At 41.6% G+C, this 22,547-nt stretch overlaps 2 protein-coding genes across 2 annotated transcripts; both read right to left on the bottom strand.

Annotated features, from left to right (window-relative positions):
* Positions 1–335: 335 nt before the first annotated feature.
* On the bottom strand, positions 336–4,884 carry LOC115795996 (serine/threonine-protein kinase PKH2-like). The gene is given in 10 exon segments (XM_030752171.1): positions 336–819; positions 905–1,429; positions 1,530–1,752; positions 1,843–1,890; positions 2,132–2,226; positions 2,348–2,695; positions 2,986–3,234; positions 3,525–3,773; positions 4,060–4,308; positions 4,629–4,884. Coding segments are annotated over 9 exon segments (2,064 nt in total). The 5' UTR covers positions 4,295–4,308; positions 4,629–4,884; the 3' UTR covers positions 336–727.
* Positions 4,885–19,306: 14,422 nt separating this feature from the next.
* uck2b (uridine-cytidine kinase 2b) lies at positions 19,307–22,370 on the bottom strand. Its single transcript, XM_030751403.1, has 6 exons — positions 22,290–22,370; positions 21,722–21,818; positions 21,387–21,529; positions 21,110–21,207; positions 20,762–20,810; positions 19,307–20,654 (listed from the first exon to the last, which is right to left on the bottom strand). The coding sequence occupies exons 2-6, from the start codon at positions 21,793–21,795 to the stop codon at positions 20,518–20,520; spliced, it is 501 nt and encodes a 166-aa protein (XP_030607263.1). The 5' UTR covers positions 21,796–21,818; positions 22,290–22,370; the 3' UTR covers positions 19,307–20,517.
* Between the last annotated feature and the right edge of the window lie 177 nt (positions 22,371–22,547).

Here is a 22,547-nt window from a genome sequence, read left to right as displayed (position 1 = left end):
TGCTCTTCATTAACATCAGTATGAAGGTGGACTCGATGATTGAGCAGGAAGTAGTTACAACCTTAGGGTTAGAATACAACAGTTGGTGCTTATTGTGCAGCTCTGATTTTTTAGTTGCCATGGTAGAACAAAATAAAAACTCAGATCCAAAGATTCAAAAATCCCAATAAAATTAGAAGGCTTGATTAGGCTTACATGTGTGTACATGAGTGCGCAAATGTATCTCTCTAGAAGAGAGATACATTTTTACACCATGTGTAAAAAATACATAAATAAATAAAATGTAATATAAAAGAATCCTCAAATTTTTTAAGTTTATTACAAGTATTCTGATTTCTACAGTTTATTTGTTAATTGATTATTAATAACCAGAGCCAACATTCGGTTATTAATAATCAAATAATATTAATAATCAAATAACATTAATAAATCAGTAGAATAACTTGATGGAACTCCTGACCAGCCCAAGCTCTCTCTGAAGACGAGGAAAAACTCCCCTGACTGATAGGAAGAAACCTCGGGAAAGGCAATTCAAAGAGAGATCCCCCTTTCCCTGGATGGCTGGGGGGTTACAAGAGTTCCAGGACAGAAAATGACGATTGATGTAAAGTCCCAGTTTAAACTTTTGACTGGTACTGGGCAATTTGAGTGAAATTTAGACTAGTCCAATTAAATAGCATCAATCTTTTTCTGTCAAAAACATTTTGTTGTCTATATGTATGGCCGTTCACCTGAACCAGCGGTGAAGCAGGAGGTCCTCCAGTATCGGGCGCCTTTTGGGGTCCAGGTCTAAACACATTTTCAAGAAATCCTGGCAGTCTGCAAAGAAAGAAGAAGAGAGATGAGGACAACAGTTCCAGTGATCCAAGTGATAAGTGAATGTTGAAGTGTGAATTTTTCTTACTTTCAGACAGCTCCTCGCTAATTTCTAAGAGCTCGTTGAGGACCAGTATTGTATCAAAGAAGGGTCTTGCATGGAGTGTTTCATACAACACCGCTCCCAGCTGCCACACTGTGGTGGGTCCAGGCCTATAGTACTGGCGGAGGTACCATTCTGGAGGGCAGTAAGAAGGTGTGCCTAAAAAACATACACAATTATAATTTCTTTTGTTAGGTTGGCCCTTATTTCAACTCTTGTTCTGATATAAGAATGAAAGCTTATGTTGGCATTATATGCATTTTTAAGGAGTCAAAACAAAAAGGCCCAGATTGGTGCATCTGTGAAGAGAAGGAGGAACAGAATATCTTACCAGAAAAATGCGGTACCATGAGCGTTTCTTAAAAAAGCAGCTCATTCCAAAGTCAATTAGGCGAACACGAGGCACATCTGAGCCGGTCTCAATCAGAATGTTCTCAATCTTGATGTCCCGGTGAAAGATGTTTTTATCCTCGAGTTCTTTTGCAGCCTCAATCAGTTGTTTAGAATGGCCTGGAAAGATGATAAATTACGATGAGTCAGTGGATTAACATTTCTGTTATACTCTGTGCTTTGATTCAATGCTGTACAGTATAAGGCTCTTCCAGGAAACTTACCTTGGCTGTCTCCTCTGTTAAAGTACCTCCATTTTCCTCGATGTATTCCCATAGGTCCACAGCAGGGACAGGTCTCTCCATCACCAGGATCAGCTCCTTGCGCAAATCGAACCAATCCAGCAAGGACACGGCTGCTGATGTCCTCCCTGATCGTGGTGTTTCAGGTGTAAGTTTGAGCATAGTAGCCACTTCCACAGAGATGCGCTTCCCATTCTCATCCTGAAACATGGCAACAAAGTGGATGATGAGGAACAGACAATCGTTCCACAGTGCAATGATGTATAACAGATTTAAGTGTTGCATACTGACCTTTACTTTGCAGTGGACATTACTCCTTGGAATGTGTTTGATAGCGACCTAAAAGACACAAACAGAGCATTGGTTAGCATTTCCAGAAATCTGGAGCTTTCTGAGCAGAAAGCTCCAGATTTCTGCCTCACTAATATTAATTTACGTTTCACTCACTGAAAGCAGCCACGGCCTCAAGAATATGAAAATTTAACAAACTTTAAATTGTATAAAAATTAATCACCAGCAACCAGCATGGAAAATAAAAACACACATGCTCTTATACCTGAGAATACCTGAAAATACTTACTGGAAATTTATCTTCTTTCCTGTAGCCAGCAAACACTGTTCCACACCCTCCTTCTCCAAGTTCGTCCTTCTCAACATATTTGGCTTTAAATTCACCTGAACAGACAGACACAGATTTTGTTTTAATACAGCTATAACATGAATTATTCTATCCTGTACCCTAAATATTAATTATATTCTTCACCTTAACATGGAAGCAAAGTTGCTTGCTACTTACGCCTTTTTGCAGCCACTATTTTTTTGGTGCTACGTTTGGGTTTCTTTGGGGGTGACTCTTTTCCATCACCCGTGGCTTTCCTCTTGCACACCTTTTCTTTTACATCAGTGGAGATCTCTAAAATTGCTTGCTCCCCATCAGTGTGCACATGGTGAAAAAGTTTAATTTTTTTTGCTGGTCTGGATGATCCCTCATCATCATCTGACAACTTCCGCTTTTGTCCTCTGACCATGCATGGATCATCAGCTGAGATCCTGGAAGGATGGGGCAGCTCAGCGACCCTCATTTCTTCAATTTTGATCTTCTTTTTGCCGTTGGTTTTTCTTTTTGGCATTGTGGTTTTTGGATCTGTAAATGACAACAATACAGTGGTGAGAAAAGGGGCTCAACATCAGGACTGGAGGCATTTAGAAAGGCATCAAATTCTAAATGAGTATACATTGGTCAAATTAATTTTCTCCAAGAATAAATTTGTTGCACCATTTGAGTGCATGAAATCTGCTTTGTGCCAGTGAGTTTCTGTTGGAACAATCTTCTGCCATTGCAATTGTCCAAACTAGACACTCAGACACAAATATCTGAAACCTAGATGTCCATCTGTACATTTAATCTAATGCTTTCTCAGTAAATGAGCCTACCTTTACTGGTTTCCACGGAGGAGGATGCTTGCTCCTCGTCACTGTGCACGTGGTGAAAAAGTTTAATTTTTTTTGCTGGTCTGGATGATCCCTCATCATCATCCGAGAACTTCCGCTTTTGTCCTCTGACCATGCATGGATCATCAGCTGAGATCCTGGAAGGATGGGGCAGCTCAGCGACCCTCACTCCTTCAACTTTGATCTTCTTTTTGCCGTTGGTCTTTCTTTTTGGCATTGTGGTTTTTGGATCTGTAAATGACAACAATACAGTGGTGAGAAAAGGGGCTCAACATCAGGACTGGAGGTATTTAGAAAGGCATCAAATTCTAAATGAGTATACATTGGTCAAATTAATTTTCTCCAAGAATAAATTTGTTGCACCATTTGAGTGCATGAAATCTGCTTTGTGCCAGTGAGTTTCTGTTGGAACAATCTTCTGCCATTGCAGTTATCCAAACTAGACACTCAGACACAAATATCTGAAACCTAGATGTCCATCTGTACATTTAATCTAATGCTTTCTCAGTAAATGAGCCTACCTTTACTGGTTTCCACAGAGGAGGATGCTTGCTCCTCGTCACTGTGCACGTGGTGAAAAAGTTTAATTTTTTTTGCTGGTCTGGATGATCCCTCATCATCATCCGAGAACTTCTGCTTTTGTCCTCTGACCATGCATGGATCATCAGCTGAGATCCTGGAAGGATGGGGCAGCTCAGCGACCCTCACTCCTTCAACTTTGATCTTCTTTTTGCCGTTGGTCTTTCTCTTTGGCATCTTGGTTTTTGGATCTGTAAATGACAACAATACAGTGGTGAGAAAAGGGGCTCAACATCAGGACTGGAGGCATTTAGAAAAGAATCAAATTCTAAATGAGTATACATTGGTCAAATTTTCTCCAAGCGTAAATTTGTTGCACCATTTGAGTGCATGAAATCTGCTTTGTGCCAGTGAGTTTCTGTTGGAACAATCTTCTGCCATTGCAGTTATCCAAACTAGACACTCAGACACAAATATCTGAAACCTAGATGTCCATCTGTACATTTAATCTAATGCTTTCTCAGTAAATGAGCCTACCTTTACTGGTTTCCACAGAGGAGGATGCTTGCTCCTCGTCACTGTGCACGTGGTGAAAAAGTTTAATTTTTTTTGCTGGTCTGGATGATCCCTCATCATCATCCGAGAACTTCTGCTTTTGTCCTCTGACCATGCATGGATCATCAGCTGAGATCCTGGAAGGATGGGGCAGCTCAGCGACCCTCACTCCTTCAACTTTGATCTTCTTTTTGCCGTTGGTCTTTCTCTTTGGCATCTTGGTTTTTGGATCTGTAAACGACAACAATACAGTGGTGAGAAAAGGGGCTCAACATCAGTACTGGAGGCATTTAGAAAAGAATCAAATTCTAAATGAGTATACATTGGTCAAATTTTCTCCAAGCGTAAATTTGTTGCACCATTTTATCAAAAAAACAGAATGCCTCAGTAACTGATTTGATTAGATATGTTGGATTTATAGTATTTGCATTTACGTACAAGATTCAAATGTTTTGCAAGTTATTTATATGTTAAAATGAAGGCCAGTATGTTTTGGAAATGTGGGTTGTGTGGTTTAGAATATTTTACATGGATTGTTTTTTTTTACTTACTTTTCTCTCCTGAATCTTTATCTGAACAAGTGAATCTCGATTCAAACCCCTTTATCTCTTGTCTGAGTTTGCAGCAGTATCTACAGACTTTAGAACCAGAATAAAGAATGTTGCCACCTTTGATGTTTCGTTACATCGTTACATATTAGTGACGTCATTACATTCTGTCACCGACCGACTGCCAGTACAGTTACCATGGTGATGTACCTCAGTAAAAAGTAAAGCACCTAAAGACTATGCTGTAGTAACGCGAGACTTCAACGTGAATCTCGGCAGTCTCGAGCTGAACCATTGATTGTTAAACATTCTAGTGAAGTTAATATTTTTTGCCAGCTTAGTTATAGACAACTTTAAAGATGAGTGATTGTATCACTTCCTGTTCCTGTTTCGGAGCACAGTGTTTTGCTGTCTGTTAGCTGTTATATCTGTATAACTCGATTTATCTGGATAATAACATATTTTAGTGTAATCTTCACCTACTTTAAATAGCATACTCTTTGCTGAATCACCTGTATTCACATTACTCACTTTATTTGTTTTTAGAAATTCGCTAGCTTAGCTCAGCTAGTAGCTTAGCCCTTAGCCGACTCACTACCAGCATGGCTTCTTCTCCTGTCTCTCCTGCACTTTCCTGCTCTGGGTGTCACATGTTTAGTTACTCCTCGGCCTCCTTTAGCAGTAACGGTACTTGTAATAAATGTAGTCTGTTTGTAGCTCTGGAGGCCAGGCTTTCTGAACTGGAGACTCGGCTCCGCACCCTGGAAAATCCTACATCTAGCCAGGCCCCTGTAGCGGGTGCGGACCATGGTAGCTTAGCCGCCGTTAGCTCCCCCCCAGCAGATCCCGAGCAGCAGGGAAAACAGGCCAGCTGGGTGACGGTGAGGAGGAAGCGTAGTCCTAAGCAGAAGCCCCGGGTACACCACCAACCTGTTCACGTCTCTAACCGTTTTTCTCCACTCTGCGACACACCCGCCGAGGAACAAACTCTGGTTATTGGCGACTCTGTTTTGAGAAACGTGAAGCTAGAGACACCGGCGACCATAGTCAAATGTCTTCCAGGGGCCAGAGCAGGCGACATTCATGGAAATTTGAAACTGCTGGCTAAGGCTAATCGTAGATTTGGTAAGATCGTTATTCACGTCGGCAGTAATGACACCCGGTTATGCCAATCGGAGGTCACTAAAATTAATATTGACTCGGTGTGTAACTTTGCAAAAACGATGTCGGACTCTGTAGTTTTCTCTGGGCCCCTCCCCAATCAGACATGGAGCGACATGTTTAGCCGCATGTTCTCCTTGAATCGCTGGCTGTCTGAGTGGTGTCCAAAAAATGACGTGGGCTTCATAGATAATTGGCAAAGTTTCTGGGGAAAACCTGGTCTTGTTAGGAGAGACGGCATCCATCCCACTTTGGATGGAGCAGCTCTCATTTCTAGAAATCTGGCCAAATTTATTAACCCTCCTAAAAACTGACTACCCAGGGTTGAGACCAGGAAGCAGAGTTGCAGTCTTACACGCCTCTCTGCAGCTTCTCTCCTCCTGCCATCCCCCCAAAACCCCATCCCCATAGAGTCGGTGCCTGCTCCCAGACCACCAAAAACCAAAGCTAAAATCAGCAAAAAGCTATTTAAGCATAAAAATTCAAAAACAATAAATAATACAGCTTCATCAACTGCACCAAAAAATAAAACAATTAAATGTGGATTGTTAAACATTAGGTCTCTCTCTTCCAAGTCCCTATTAGTAAATGATTTAATAATTGATCAACGTATTGATTTATTCTGCCTTACAGAAACCTGGTTACAGCAGGATGAATATGTTAGTTTAAATGAATCAACACCCCCGAGTCACAGTAACTGTCAGAATGCTCGAAGCACAGGTCGAGGAGGAGGATTAGCTGCAATCTTCAATTCCAGCTTATTAATTAATCAAAGACCCAGACAAAGTTTTCATTCTTTTGAAAGCCTGACTCTTAGTCTTGTCCATCCTAATTGGGAAAATCAAAAACCTGTTTTATTTGTTATTATCTATCGTCCACCTGGTCCCTACTCAGAGTTTCTGTCTGATTTCTCTGACTTTTTATCTGATTTAGTGCTCAGTTCAGATAAAATAATTATAGTGGGTGATTTTAACATCCATGTAGATGCTGAGAATGACAGCCTCAACACTGCATTTAATCTATTGTTAGATTCAATTGGCTTCTCTCAAAATGTAAAGGAGCCCACCCACCACTTTAATCATACTCTGGATCTTGTCCTGACATATGGCATAGAAACTGAAGACTTAACAGTATTCCCTGAAAGCCCCCTCCTGTCTGATCATTTCTTAGTAACATTTACATTTACTTTAATGGATTACACAGCAGTGGGGAATAAGTTTTATTACAGTAGAAGTCTTTCTGAAAGTGCTGTAACTAAGTTTAAGGATCTAATTCCTTCATTGTTATGCTCTTCAGTGCCATGTGCCAACACAGTGCAGAGCAGCTACCTAAACTCTGCTCCCAGTGAGGTCGATTATCTCGTCAATAGTTTTACATCCTCACTGCGTATAACTTTGGATACTGTGGCTCCTCTGAAAAGGAAAGCTTCAAATCAGAAGTGCCTGACTCCGTGGTATAATTCACAAACGCACAGCTTAAAGCAGATAACCCGAAAGCTGGAGAGGGAATGGCGTCTCACTAAATTAGAAGATGCTCATTTAGCCTGGAAAAAGAGTTTGTTGCTCTATAAAAAAGCCCTCCGTAAAGCTAGGACATCTTACTATTCATCATTAATTGAAGAAAATAAGAACAACCCCAGGTTTCTTTTCAGCACTGTAGCCAGGCTGACAAAGAGTCAGAGCTCTGTAGAGCCGAGTATTCCTTTCACGTTAACTAGTAGTGACTTCATGGATTTCTTTACAAATAAAATTTTAGACATTAGAGAAAAAATTATTCATAACCATCTCAAAGATTATTCTTCATGTTCGGCTGCTTTCAGCACTGCTGGTATTTGTTTAGACTCTTTTGCTCCAGTTGATCTTTCAGAGTTAACTTCAATAGTTACTTCCTCCAAACCAGCAACATGTTTGTTAGATCCCATTCCTACTAGACTGTTCAAAGAAGTCTTTCCAATTATTGATGCTTCAATCTTAAAAATGATCAATCAGTCTTTATTAGTTGGCTATGTACCACAGACCTTCAAGGTGGCTGTAATTAAACCTCTGCTTAAAAAGCCATCACTTGACCCAGCTGTCTTAGCTAATTATAGGCCAATCTCCAACCTTCCTTTTCTCTCAAAGATTCTTGAAAGAGTAGTTGTAAAACAGCTAACTGATCATCTGCAGAGGAACGGTTTATTTGAAGAGTTTCAGTCAGGTTTCAGAATTCATCACAGTACAGAAACAGCATTAGTGAAGGTTACAAATGAGGAGACAGCCTACAGGAGAGAGGTCTCCCGCCTGGAGAACTGGTGCCAGGAGAACCACCTCCTGCTCAACGTCAGCAAAACGAAGGAACTGATCGTGGACTTCAGCAGGAAGCAGCAGAGGGACTACCATCCACTTGTCATCAGTGGTGCTGAGGTGGAAAGAGTGGACACTTTCAAATACCTGGGAGTGACCATCTCACAGGACCTGTCCTGGACTCATCACATAAACATCACTGTGAAGAAGGCCAGACAGCGTCTCTACCTCCTCAGGCGGCTGAGAGACTTCAAGCTCCCACTCAAGGTGCTCAGGAACTTTTACACCTGCACCATCGAGAGCATCATGCGTGGGAGCATCACCACCTGGATGGGAAACTGCACCAAGCAGGACTTCATGGCCCTAAAAAGGGTGGTTCGTTCAGCTGAACGGACCATCAGAACCACCCTCCCCAACCTGCAGGACATTTACACCAAGCAGTGCAGGCTGAGGGCCATGAAGATCCTAAAACAGCCCAGCCACCCCGGACACTCTCTCTTCTCCCTGCTCCCATCAGGCCGGCGTTACCGCTGCCTGAGGGCTAAGACTGAAAGGTTGAAGAAGAGTTTTTACCCACAAGCCATCCGTCTGCTCAACTCTGAGCCCTAACTGGACCATTATTGCACAATGTAAATATTATAATTTATAAAAGTGTGTATAGTGTATAGTATATAGAGTATAGTGTATAGTGTGAATTACTTTTTTTATTTTTATTCTTCTTATTTATATGTGTGTGTATATATGGTTGCAGGTACAAAATACATTTCACTGTGCATTGTACTGTGTATAACTGTGCATGTGACAAATAAACACTATCTTATCTATCTTATCTTATCTTATCTTAAATGATCTTCTTACAGCCTCTGACAGTGGACTCATCTCTGTTCTTGTCCTGTTGGACCTCAGTGCAGCTTTTGATACTGTTGACCATAACATTTTATTACAGAGATTAGAGCTTGCTATAGGTATTAAAGGTACTGCACTGCAGTGGTTTGAATCATATTTATCTCATAGACTCCAATTTGTTCATGTAAATGGGGAGTCTTCTTCACACACTAAGGTTAATTATGGAGTTCCACAGGGTTCTGTGCTAGGACCAATTTTATTTACATTATACATGCTTCCCTTAGGCAGTATTATTAGAAAGCACTGCATCAATTTTCATTGTTATGCAGATGATACTCAGCTTTACCTATCAATAAAGCCAGATGACACATCAATTAGTTAAACTGCAGGAATGTCTTAAAGATATTAAGGCCTGGATGACCTCTAATTTCCTGCTTCTAAATTCAGATAAAACTGAAATTCTTGTTCTCGGCCCCACAAATCTTAGAAACATGGTGTCTAACCAGATACTTACTCTGGATGGCATTACTTTAACCTCCAGTAACACTGTGAGAAATCTTGGAGTCATTTTTGACTAGGATATGTCCTTCAATGCACATATTAAACAAATATGTAGGACCGCTTTTTTGCATTTGCGCAATATTTCTAAAATTAGAAACATCCTTTCTCAGAGTGATGCTGAAAAGCTCATTCATGCATTTATTACTTCTAGGCTGGATTATTGTAATTCATTATTATCAGGCTGTCCTAAAAGCTCCCTGAAAAGCCTTCAGCTGATCCAAAATGCTGCAGCTAGAGTACTGACAGGGACTAGAAAGAGAGAGCAGATTTCTCCCATATTGGCTTCTCTTCATTGGCTCCCTGTTAAATCTAGAATAGAACTTAAAATTCTTCTCCTCACATACAAGGTCTTGAATAATCAGGCACCATCTTATCTCAAAGACCTCATAGTACCATATCACCCCAACAGAGCACTTCGCTCTCAGACTGCTGGCTTACTTGTGGTTCCTAGGATACTTAAGAGTAGAATGGGAGGCAGAGCCTTCAGTTTTCAGTCGCCTCTTCTGTGGAACCAGCTTCCAGCTTGGATTCGGGAGACAGACACCCTCTCTATTTTTAAGATTAGGCTTAAAACTTTCCTTTATGATAAAGCTTATAGTTAGGGCTGGATCAGGTGACCCTGAACCATCCCTTAGTTATGCTGCTATAGGCCTAGTCTGCTGGGGGGTTCACATAATGCACTGTTTCTCATTCACCTTATTTACTTTGTTTATACTCCACTCTGCATTTAATCATTAATTGATATTAATCTCTGGCTCTCTTCCACAGCATGTCTTTCTCTCCCCTCAGCCCAACCGGTCGCGGCAGATGACTGCCCCTCCCTGAGCCTGGTTCTGCTGGAGGTTTCTTCCTGTTAAAAGGGAGTTTTTCCTTTCCACTGTCGCCAAGTGCTTGCTCATAGGGGGTCGTTTTTGACTGTTGGGTTTTCTCTGTATTATTGTAGGGTCTTTACCCACAATACAAAGCGCCTTGAGGCGACAGTTTGTTGTGATTTGGCGCTATATAAATAAAATTGAATTGAAAAATTGAATTGAAAAGGCTATAAAATTGATATTAGCTAGATAGTCACTAACTGAAGCGCACTGGAGGACGGCAAGAGGACCTGGACAGTCTGCGGACTTATATTGACGAGTGTTTCGAGCAAGTCGTCATGGGTAAACCAGACAAGACCCGACTCCCTAAGGCAATAAAGGAGCTCCGTCCATCAAGAGGAGGCGCCCCGAAGATTCCCCAGAGATAGCTTCTCCACAAGCGATATGGTGGATATTTTGGAGTCCATAGACAAGAAACTGTCCAGTTTCGGCGCTCGCCTTTCTGGAAATTCTCCACAAGGAGTTTCAGCCTCTCCGTGAGTCTATGCCGCGCAAGAGGGGGGCGCCAAAGCGAAGTGGGGAAAATATTTCTGTAGTTGCATTTTCTGTAATTAACAGCTGTGTATATGATATAAGAGGCACGGCGCTAATTAGTGTACCCTGTGCTGCTTCCACCACCACCACACACACACACACACACACACGTTCACAAAAGGCACTCCAGGGCGCTTTCAAGAACGCGCTCGTTCGCGACTGTTTTCATTTGAATCGTAGCATCTGACGACAGGTAGCACAACAGAAAGCTGTCTGAGGCACAAAACAGAAAACGGGAGAAGGATAAAAATGTTGTTGGGATGAAAACAAGCTTTTCAAAGTGCTTTAAAGACAGTCTGCAGTCTGTGTGCGTGCGTGCGTGCGTGCGGGGCGGGGGGGGGGGGTTGCTAAAAATGTGTCCGCATACACCTCAAAAAGTATATAGCTGCGCCCGGTGTGAACGCACACCTTTACCGTGACCAGAAAACCACCCCCTGGCTGTACTGATCTAACAGGTGATCTGTGTACACAACAATGCCTTTTTCTAATTCTTCCTCACTCAGCATGGAGCATTGTTGTTTTGTTATCTCTTCTCTTTGTGCACCCAACATGTTTTGCCACACGGACATACAGCACACACACAAAGTGTCATACAAGATACACACGTCATGTAGGACACGTGCGCGTGCACACATCTCTAGTGAACACAACACTTCACAAGCTAGTGTAAACATGAACACACTGAGGTTTGTCTCATGGGTTGTACGCAGAGTTGGTTCGAGGGTAAAGAGGATGAAAATTATTAATCGGTGAAATGATTTACAGACTGACGTTGTGTTTCCAAAGGAGACACATGTGTCCAGAACATCTGCACACACACACTCCTCTCCACAGTTCCCTCACATGTACTCAGCCTGCTACAACTCCAAACAAAGAGGTGTAGCCATATTGATTCACAAAAAGATAAACTTCACCATTAGAAATACTACATCAGACCCAGAAGGTAGATTTATAATACTTAATTTAACTATTCAGAATATAGATTGATGCATTGCTAGCATATACGGACCAAATGTTGATGACCCCTCTTTCTTTTATGCTTTCTTCACTTCACTGGCTGATCACACTGACACCACACTTATAATAGGAGGAGACTTCAGCCTGGTATTTAATGCAGACCTTCTTAAACAGTACATGAAGGATTTTGGTCTTTGCGATGCTTGGCGTTCACATCACCCCATTCTGAGGGATTATACTTTTTTTTTCTCACCAGTACATTACTCACTCTCGCTGAGACTGCTTTTTAGTTAGCAGCTCCATGATGATGGATATCACAGACACTCAGATTCATCCTATGAATCTGAGTGTCTGTGATCATGCACTGCTGTCTCTCTCTCTCTGACACAGGAAAGAGTCACACCACTGATTAGGAACTGTAGATTTAATACATCATTACTTAAAGAACAAGATTTCATTAATTATTTCAAAAAGGTGTAGGCAATGTATTTAGAAAATAATGATCTGCCTGGAATATCACCATGTGTTCTTTGGGAAGCAGGAAAGGCAGTAATGTGGGGCAGAATAATATCTTACTGCTCGCATAAGAAAAATAAAGAAAACATTCTGTGTTAGAATTAGAGCAAAAAAAGAATTAAATCTTTACAATCTGCCTATGCTGCCTCATATGCTAGATTTAGGTCATACACTTTCCATCTGGAGGGAGATAAACAACTGAAAAGCATGGGTGGACAGTGACCCAGTCATGAACCAGAGCAGCCTGATGGAAACTTATGTTGTCCCAAATGACAACGTACCCGAGCTGCCTTGAGCCGTTTGTCTGATCTGGTGGAATGAGTGTGTTGTGTAGGGTGTCCAGGAATGTGATCAGATGGGCAGTGTTGTAGGGGCCAAGGGTAGCATGGTGATGGATGATACCGTGTTGGGTAATTGTTGCACACATTGTGATGTTCCCTCCGTGCTGGCCAAGGACTTCAACAATGGTACGCTGGCCGAAGATATTCCTTCCCCTCCTTCGTCTTTTTGTGAGGTTAAATCCAACCTCATCAATGAAGATTAACGAGTGCTCCACTGCAGCCACCTCTAGCTCAAGGACTCTCTGTAACACACATGACAATATCAGAAATAGACATGGAGCGGTCACTATTGTGAAGCACAATTATTATGATTACAGTACTGAAATATGTGTACCGTATTTTCCGGAGTATAAGTCGCACTTTTTTTCATAGTTTGGCTGGGGGTGCGACCTATACTCCGGAGCGACGTATATGTGACATTTATAACACATGAACCAAAATACTCCAGCCACTTGACATCTCCGTGAACTGCAGCTTTAAGACAGTCTTGCGTAACCTGTGGGCGCAGTGGATGATGGACGGAGAGCACAGCTTAACGGCAACTGGGAGAATGCGCCGCCCAACTTTCCTGGAAGTCATTGGATGGATCAAGAAAACATGGGCTTCAGTGACAACCAAACCATCCTGTTGGGATTCAGAAAGGCTGGAATAATTGGAACTGCAGCTGACGACGAGTCTGACTAACGCGACACAGAAGAGGAAGCGGCGCTTCGTCTACGGAGTGTACGGAATTGTTTAGAAGTGACACCGAGGATGAAGAATTCAATGGATTGATGGTTTGGTTAACTTGTATGTTCTTTCTGCTATGGTTATCTGAATAACTTAATGTTACGTTAACATACCGAACACGTGTTCGTTGTGCGTCATGTAGCTGAATGTGTTACGTTAGCATAACGTAGGCGTAACCGTGTTCGTCCTGTTCTTTAATCCATTATTATTTTAAATTGCCGTTCAAGATGGAATTTCTGCTCTGGGTCTCGGATTCTATCAACACCCCCCCCCCCCCCCCCCAAAAAAAAGTGCGACTTATAGTCCAGTGCGACCTATATATGTTTTTTTCTTCTTTATTATGCGTTTTTTGGCTGGTGCGACCTATACTCCGGAGCGACGTATAGTCCGAAAAATACGGTAGTTCATACAGTGTTGAGAGGATGCATCAATTGTGGGATTGTATAGGATTTACTTGCACATAGTTATATCACAATTCTTTGACTCTTTCTGAATTGCGTTCAAATCACACCCCGTAGGCCTCCTTCATCCTCAGATTATTCCTGTGCAAGACACGGTCCAGCACTGATAAGCTTACCCGATCAATATTTTGAAATATCTCATTATTCTCTATTAGTCTTCTTTGTATTTGCTGTAATGTTATAGCATTATTTTCTAGGACTGTGTTCATGATTTCAGTTTCCTGTTCAGGAGACAGAGGACGTTCCCATCCACCTTGTGTTGGTAATCTTTCAGTTCTGCAATACAAATAACAGACTACTGTAAATACTGTTTAGTAATACAAAGTAGGAATGCATTTCCCAAATACTTGGAACATACTTTATTTTTACAGTATTACGGAACAGTCCACAGGCAATACTGTACTACTGTATGCATTGAGTACTGTATTGATACACAGTGCTGCAGTTTTCTAGTGATTGTAGATTTCTTACCTATTCTCATTTTGGAAAGTCCGGATGATGGATGCTACAGTGTAAAGCTGAAATTTGGCTGTACTCTTTGCCCAGCTTCCCTCATTGTTAGTCCATGGTTGACCACATTGGTCAACCAAAGTGGCACGGATCTCATCAGAGATTATGGTCCTTGGCCTTCCCCGTCTTCCTCCTCTTCCTCTCACTGCTCTGGCTCTGGCTCTGCCTCTGTTTCCAGTGTTGGCATCCATTGCTCCAAAACAGAAGAGCTCACCTGTTGCCCTTTTATGCTAAAGCTCCGATTGCTAATTGTAAGACAGTGTGACAGGTGTTTGCCCGTGTGATGAGTCAGTGTGCATAGTAGGGCAACTAACTTAGAATTTTGAATGGCAATGTGTTCCTTGTGAAAACAAGAGGTTTTCTTCATGAAAATTGTGCCAAATGCAGAAAATTGTGTGTAGTTTTTTGAAAAAAGTGTGTTTTAGAACTGCAATTTCAGTGTAAAGCAGGAATTGTGCTTGTAGTTTAGCAGAATTGGTTCAGAAGGTTGGTGCATGAGTTACAATTTGTGGTCATTTTGTCTCAAGTATGAGTATTTGCGTGTAAACAAATGAGAAAAACTGTAATAATATAAATCTACCTAAACGAAATGATGAACTAATGCTTCGCCTTTTCCATCATCTGAATTTTATGAAGCAATACAGCATCTCCCAGATAATAAAGCCCCAGGCCCAGATGGTTTTCCAGCAGAGTTTTATAAAGAATTTTGGTCCCCCCCTTTGGAGGAAGTTCATTTCTGCCGCTTGCATTTGTATTCTCATTTTTTCTAGTCACTACCCAAAGCCTATGAGCATAGGTGAGAGTAGGACGCAGATTGTGTTGGGTCGTAATTTTAGGAGTCCCCGTGTTCCTTTCGTCCGAAAATCTAAACTCATATAACACTAAACACAGAAAAAAAAACAGACAGTAACAGAACTAAGACTAGAATACACAAACACAGAGACGAAGAGAAGAGAAGAGAAGAGAAGAGAAGAGAAGAGAAGAGAAGAGAAGAGAAGAGAAGAGAAGAGAAGAGAAGAGAAGAGAAGAGAAGAGAAGAGAAGAGACAACCAGGGGTAGAGAAACCACCAGGGGGCCCCCAAGCTCACCCACATTTGTGATGAAACTTTTTTTTTAACTTGCCAGTGTCCTAAAGAAAGAAGAAACTATTCCACCTCTTCAGATTTGTACAATTGTAACAATACTAATTTAATGAGCAGGCCACTTGCTAAGTGACTGTGTGTGGCAGCGTACATTCAGTTTGGGCAGCCATGCGCATAAGCAGTGCTCCAGGTGATCTGATGGTCAGTCAGTTATGGTCATTTGTGGATGAAGCTACAAAACATAAATGTGACAGAAAGGACCTGTCCCTCTGAGACAGAGAGGAGGAAAAGAATAAGATTATAGGAAGAAAAACAAACAAACAAAAAAAGGTATGTTTCCATGAGCAATTACACCACTTTTAGTTGGCAACCAACTCCCAACCTAGTTAGCTATCACTAGCTGACTTGGTATGGTAGTTATCATGTCGCTATATCTCTATAAAAAAACAACCTGTCAGCCTGTGTCACTGTCCTCAGTGTGTTTCTAATTACAGTATTTCTGAACTGCTAACACATTTCCTGAGTCCACCACCCATTTTCCCAAAACCTTAAACACCTTAAACCGTAATCTAAAAACTCAAGCTAATTTCCCAAGTCCATACTTTCCTGTCAAAATCAAATGATCACTGCAATAAACAGTGACCTGTGTACAAAACCAAACACTGGGGTCAAGTCACACACACAGCAAGTAATAAATCTATTCACAGTGACCATCTGTTACACACTACATCAAATAATTTAAGACACAGCATCCAGGGCATGTAGTCAACAGAAACTGTTTACTTAAAGTGTGAACACAAAACACTGCCATAGTCAGAGTGACATGACAGTGCTGAATGTAGACAAAATAAATAAAGTAATAAAAAAAACAAACAAAAACAAATGAAAAGCACAGCAGTGTAGGACGCAGATTCAGTCTGCACCATCATGTCTGTGTGCAAGGTCCAGCCAGAGGACCTCATCCACGTCACAAGCAATGCGCCTCCGTGGCAGGCAACAGGGGAGAACCCCCGTGTGTGCCGAATCCAGCCTTGACAGGACTCTACAGTAACATCGTCACATGCGTGCTCCATTGCCTCCAATATATTCTCCCTGGTCAAACACCTTCCACTTCCCCGCTCCCCAGTTGGATTGAGGATTTTCAGTGTTTTAGGTTTATTACAACCAGGGGTGCAGCTACAGGGGTGGGACAATGAAACTGAAACATCTGGTTTTAGACCACAATAATTTATTAGTATGGTGTAGGGCCTCCTTTTGCGGCCAATACAGCGTAATTTGTCTTGGGAATGACATATACAAGTCCTGCACAGTGGTCAGAGGGATTTTAAGCCGTTCTTCTTGCAGGATAGTGGCCAGGTCACGACGTGATGCTGGTGGAGGAAAACCTTTCCTGACTCGCTCCTCCAAAACACCCCAAAGTGGCTCAATAATATTTAGATCTGGTGACTGTGCAGGCCATGGGAGATGTTCAACTTCACTTTCATGTTCATCAAACCAATCTTTCACCAGTCTTGCTGTGTATTGGTGCATTGTCATCCTGATACACGGCACCGCCTTCAGGATACAATGGTTCGGTAGTCCTTGGCAGTGACACGCCCGTCTAGCACAAGTATTGGGCCAAGGGAATGCCATGATATGGCAGCCCAAACCATCACTGATCCACCCCCATGCTTCACTCTGGGCATGCAACAGTCTGGGTGGTACGCTTCTTTGGGGCTTCTCCACACCGTAACTCTCCCGGATGTGGGGAAAACAGTAAAGGTGGACTCATCAGAGAACAATACATGTTTCACATTGTCCACAGCCCAAGATTTGCGCTCCTTGCACCATTGAAACCGACGTTTGGCATTGGCGCGAGTGACCAAAGGTTTGGCTATAGCAGCCCGGCCGTGTATATTGACCCTGTGGAGCTCCCGACGGACAGTTTTGGTGGAAACAGGAGAGTTGAGGTGCATATTTAATTCTGCCGTGGTTTTAAGTTTTTTGGATACAATCCGGGTTAGCACCCGAACATCCCTTTCAGACAGCTTCCTCTTGCATCCACAGTTAATCCTGTTGGATGTGGTTCGTCCTTCTTGGTAGTATGCTGACATTACCCTGGATACCGTGGCTCTTGATACATCACAAAGACTTGCTGTCTTGGTCAGAGATGCGCCAGCAAGACGTGCACCAACAATTTGTCCTCTTTTGAACTCTGGTATGTCACCCATAATGTTGTGTGCATTGCAATATTTTGAGCAAAACTGTGCTCTTACCCTGCTAATTGGACCTTCACACTCTGCTCTTACTGGTGCAATGTGCAATTAATGAAGACTGGCCACCAGGCTGGTCCAATTTAGCCATGAAACCTCCCACACTAAAATGACAGGTGTTTCAGTTTCATTGTCCAACCCCTGTACATACTTTCTGAGGTGTATTTTATTTTATTGCACATATTACAGCAGATGATCAGCTCAATCACAAAAAAAAAAGTATAACAATGTAATAAAATGTAACAGTGCAGCACCCAATGCTCAACAAATTTTCTGTAGTGATACACTGACATAAATTACCGACTGTGTTTAAACCACTTTGAAAAGCTTTTTTTTTTTTCATCCCAACAATTTTTTTATCCCTTTTTTAAACTTCTCCCTCCTCCGTTTTCTTTTTGCCTCTCCATCTTTAGCTACCTGTCGTCAGATGATACGATTCAAATATAAACAGTCGCGATCGAGCGCGTTCTCGAAAGCGCGCCCTGGAGCGCCTTTTTGTGTGTGTGTGTGTGTGTGTGGGGGGGGGGTAATCAGTGCCGTGCCTCTGTTATTGATTATATCATATGCACAGCTGTTAAATACATAAAATGCGGACTAGAGAAATAATTTCCCCGCATTGCATTGTGTGTAAGAGCTGACAGCAGTGTTGGAGTTGTGTTCGCATTCTGCTGCCAGTGTTTACGGTTTGGCAACATATGTGTGAAGTGTGTTTAGTGACTGAGAATGTGCTCCCTGTTACGGTGATTGAGTTGCACCGGATGTAGCTCAGTGCATGAACTATGTTCACGTTTTGGCCAAAAGGGTGCGTGATTAGAAAAGTCCATTTAGGCTACTGTGGATTTGATTTAGAGAATGGGGTTTAGTGTTTTAGCGGTTGTGAAATACTGTAATATACGTTTTGCTTTTATCTTACTGTCATGGTCCTGGGCTTATGACCCAGCGTTTTTAGTTTTAGGACTTTCATTTTTCTTTTGTTTAATGTTTGATTCCTAGTTTATTGTGTATGATATTATTTTATTGATGCTCAGCAATTCTGTATGCTTATTATTTATATAATTACAAATGGCTTATTTACTAGTCTGTAATTAGGTGCATAAATCACATATTTCCTAAAAAGGCTTTGCCCTCTAGATTGGATATGGCATGCACTGATATTTGCCCCACCCTCCTCAATGTCAAGAACATGACAGTGACATGATAGTTTTACAATGTGTATCATATTGAAATGCATTGTTTTTCAGTGGGTTTATGCACATGACATTGAAACAGTGACGCATTCCAAAATAATTAATATTCAACTTTAACCCTCCAGCATTAATAATGGTTAGGCTCAGGGGACAATGAAGTGATATAAGGGGGTCCCAAATCAAATTTTGCTTAGTGCCCCTTCAAGGCTTGGGCTGGTTCTGCTTATGGCCATTTATTAACTACAACAAAATCAGTAAAAAATATATATTTTTAGCATCTTTGCTAAACCAGGAGGCACTTGTGCCACCTAGTTTCTCCATATCCAATGCATGAAAGTACACATTCCCAAAATTCCAGTTAAAATTACAAATAATCACCCTTCAGATACATAAACTGCATCAGTTTATTGACCATTCAATTATAAATCACCAAACAAATCTTTGTCTATTCAGCATACAGTACAAATCATTCAATTAAACATAAAAAAATGGAATCAGCTGTTTTCTATTGTAACCTCATAGTGGAAACTGCAAGTGTGGACACTTACTGTACACGTTAACCTGAGGCATCTTCACAGAGGCATTGTGGTAGATCTCGGTGGTTAATGGCCACACACCTGGGTTAAGTGATATTGCTGTAGTGCTCTATTACATTGTTTTCTGGCATTTTAAATCCATTGGCATCATCAACCTGAGTATACACATGCCAGCTTTGACTCAACAGGGCTGTGTCCACGTGAATGTGAGCACAGTCTAGATCAGAGAGCAGTATAGACACAGGAAAGTCATTTACAGATTTTCACATTTTACTCACAAATCAAAATCTGTCACTTCAAATAATACCTGTGTGAGCTTCAGCCATTACAATGTGTGAATGAGCCATTTAGAGAGGACAACCAAGCCCATAATTAACAGTTTTACTAGATACAGAGCGGTCAGTTGAACTCTCTGGCGTTTAGCTTCATTGATCTGGTAGTTGTGTTATTTTGCACAGAGTAACTGATACAGGGTGGGGTGGGAGTGTTTTCTGTTACAGATATAAAAACAAATGAAGGTGTGGACACCATAAAACACTGAAAATGATAGGAAACACTCACTAGATTGTCAGTACAAATCCATCCAGAGTGCACCTGATTTATCAGACTGGTCAAATTCACATCTTCTTAGAACCATAAACAAGTTATTCCCCCAACGAGTCGGGAGTTCAAGTTTTATCAGACATAGAAAAGTAGGGAATTCCCCATTTTTATTCATTAAAAGCATGAACTTTCATGGAGCAGCAGGGGATACATGAAGAAAAGAAAAAGAAAAAAAAAGAGGCAGGGGGAGAAAATGCATTGATCTTTTTTTTTTTTTTTTTTTTAAACCAATGACCTCATCATCACAAGAGCTTCTCTTTATCCTCATGACAAAATAAAATTTAATTCTGAACTATTACAATGAAATAACCAATAACAAGAGTAGTCATGATAATAAAAAGGCATTTCAATTCTCTTTGCATTTCTTCTTCTTCTCTTTTAAATACAGTGGTGCCAACAGGCATTACTTACAGCGCGACCTCCCACACCCCTCTCCGCTCTGTGAAGAGAGGTGTGATGGGGTCAGTGAGGCCGGCTGCTCGACTCGGAGGCCCGCCGCTGCCGTGGTGTGCTGTGGCCATTCATGCAGCCATTATGACGCTTGCTTGGTCCGCCATTCAGAATGTCTTGGATGTGCTGTACTATCAAGTTGATGGCCACTGAAAGAGGAGACACAGCTGGGTAAAGTTTTATAAATGTTGCATTTGTAGTTCAGACATGGGAAACCAAGCAGCCTTAATCACAATAATAATTATTTTGGCCTTACCAAGATTATCTGCTCCTCGTGGAATAATAACATCTGCGTATTTCTTCGTCTAGCAGAAATAAGATGTTCTTATCATTAAAGAGCCCAATACAGGCAGTCCAGTACTTTAGTATAACAAATGTAGTATACAAGTAGAAAAAAAACTTTTTATAAAGAGTCACTCAATTTGATCATGAAGCACTGCAGCCAAGATATACCCACTTAAAGTTGATAGAGCAGTCGGTGCTCTCTAGTGGACAAATGATGGAATGGCAACAATATTTCTCGTTTCCAATCAGTGTTTACCTAGAATGGTGCTGCTCATCCTGGTTTAGCATTCTAACAAGAAAAGATAAGCGCATCACTCACAGGTAAACAGAACTCCTCAAAGGCCGGCTTCACAAAAGTGATGTACTGAGTGAGCACCTGCTCGAGCTCTCTACCACGTTCACTGATGTCTCTCAGAACTGAAACAGAGACACAGAGAAAGCACATTTACATATTTATAAGACAAGAGTATACCAATGTTTAAAAAATAATAACACTTTCACTGCCACTATGCAATATAACAGTCCACATGTACTTTTCCTCAAAAGTGCTCTAACAGTGTTCTTAAGTGATCATCAACCCAAATCAGTCTATACACCTCGACGTGACAGCCGTGTGTCGGGATCTGTGTCAACAAACAGCTTCATCTGGAACAGATCTCTGATTTCCTGCGAGTAGAACATGAGGATGCCCTCAAACAGGACCACATCAGCCGGATACACCGTAACAAACTCGTCTTTCCTGGAACACACAGAAAAGGTGCCTCTTCTCTGTGAGCGACTGTATTTACATGTGTGTCACACAAATCTCAACTAATTACACAATCAAGTTTCACCACACGTGCTTGACTACCAGCTGTATAAAAGATTCTTTTCTCAAATAAATCACATGATGGCTGTTGTTCAACAGCATGGTGAAGAAAGAGGCACTCACCTGGAATGGGTGACAAAGTCGTATACTGGGATCTGGACAGTTTTCCCCTGCATGATCTGTCTCAGTGTTTGCATGATCAGCTCACTGTCGAAGGCATCTGAGGTCAAGGAGGGTGGGAAGAAGGAAAAAGAAAAAAAAAAAAAAACTCAGCTATGATTAGTCACACTTTTCCCCTCCATTATCATGGATCAGTGTGCACTCAGACACGTGGCATCCTCTCTGCACGTTTTGGTAACCCAGGAATCGCGTTCATTTAACAGGTGTTGTGTTCAATTTGAGCCTGGCAGCAGCTGCCTCTGAGGACGGCTTGCTGATGGTGCAGATTTAAAATCAGCCCAGAAAGGAAGCAAGACCCAGAGGGTGTAAAGTCAGACTCCAAAAATATTTTGGGAAGACTCAACATGAGAAAGCCACATAATTATCTTTGAAAAATTCAGTTTATTGCTGCCCGATTTTTGGGGCCGTTTTTTTACACACACACACACACACACACACACACACACACACACACACACACACACACACACACACACACACACACACACACACACACACAGTGTTTTCATACCTGGATGATCAAAGTTAAACTGGCCCTTGACCGCCTTGGCTTTCTGCTCTGGAGTGAGCACCTTGTAAAAGCTGTCCTGGCCTCAGACAACAGAATGAATCTAGATGCTTTATGCTGTATATAAATAACAGTTTATTAAGTCAGTTGCAAAGCACGGTGCAGCCATCCCTATCATTTACTTGTACGCTATTAGAATCTTGGCATGAGCTGTCAAAATTTAAAAAAAAAAGGTTTTAATGGTTAGAATTTCCGAGGTTG

This window comes from Archocentrus centrarchus, chromosome 17 (genome assembly GCF_007364275.1).
Source record: "Archocentrus centrarchus isolate MPI-CPG fArcCen1 chromosome 17, fArcCen1, whole genome shotgun sequence".
Classification (NCBI taxonomy): domain Eukaryota; kingdom Metazoa; phylum Chordata; class Actinopteri; order Cichliformes; family Cichlidae; genus Archocentrus; species Archocentrus centrarchus.
This window is presented reverse-complemented; position numbering and strand designations above follow the sequence as displayed.

Coding starts and splice junctions, on each gene's coding strand:
- uck2b (XM_030751403.1), bottom strand. CDS start 21,795: ATGCAAACACTGAGACAGATCATGCAGGGGAAAACTGTCCAGATCCCA. Junction 21,530..21,721: donor GACTTTGTCACCCATTCCAG/GTGAGTGCCTCT, acceptor TGTGTGTTCCAG/GAAAGACGAGTTTGTTACGG. Junction 20,811..21,109: donor TTGAGGAGTTCTGTTTACCT/GTGAGTGATGCG, acceptor TATTTCTGCTAG/ACGAAGAAATACGCAGATGT.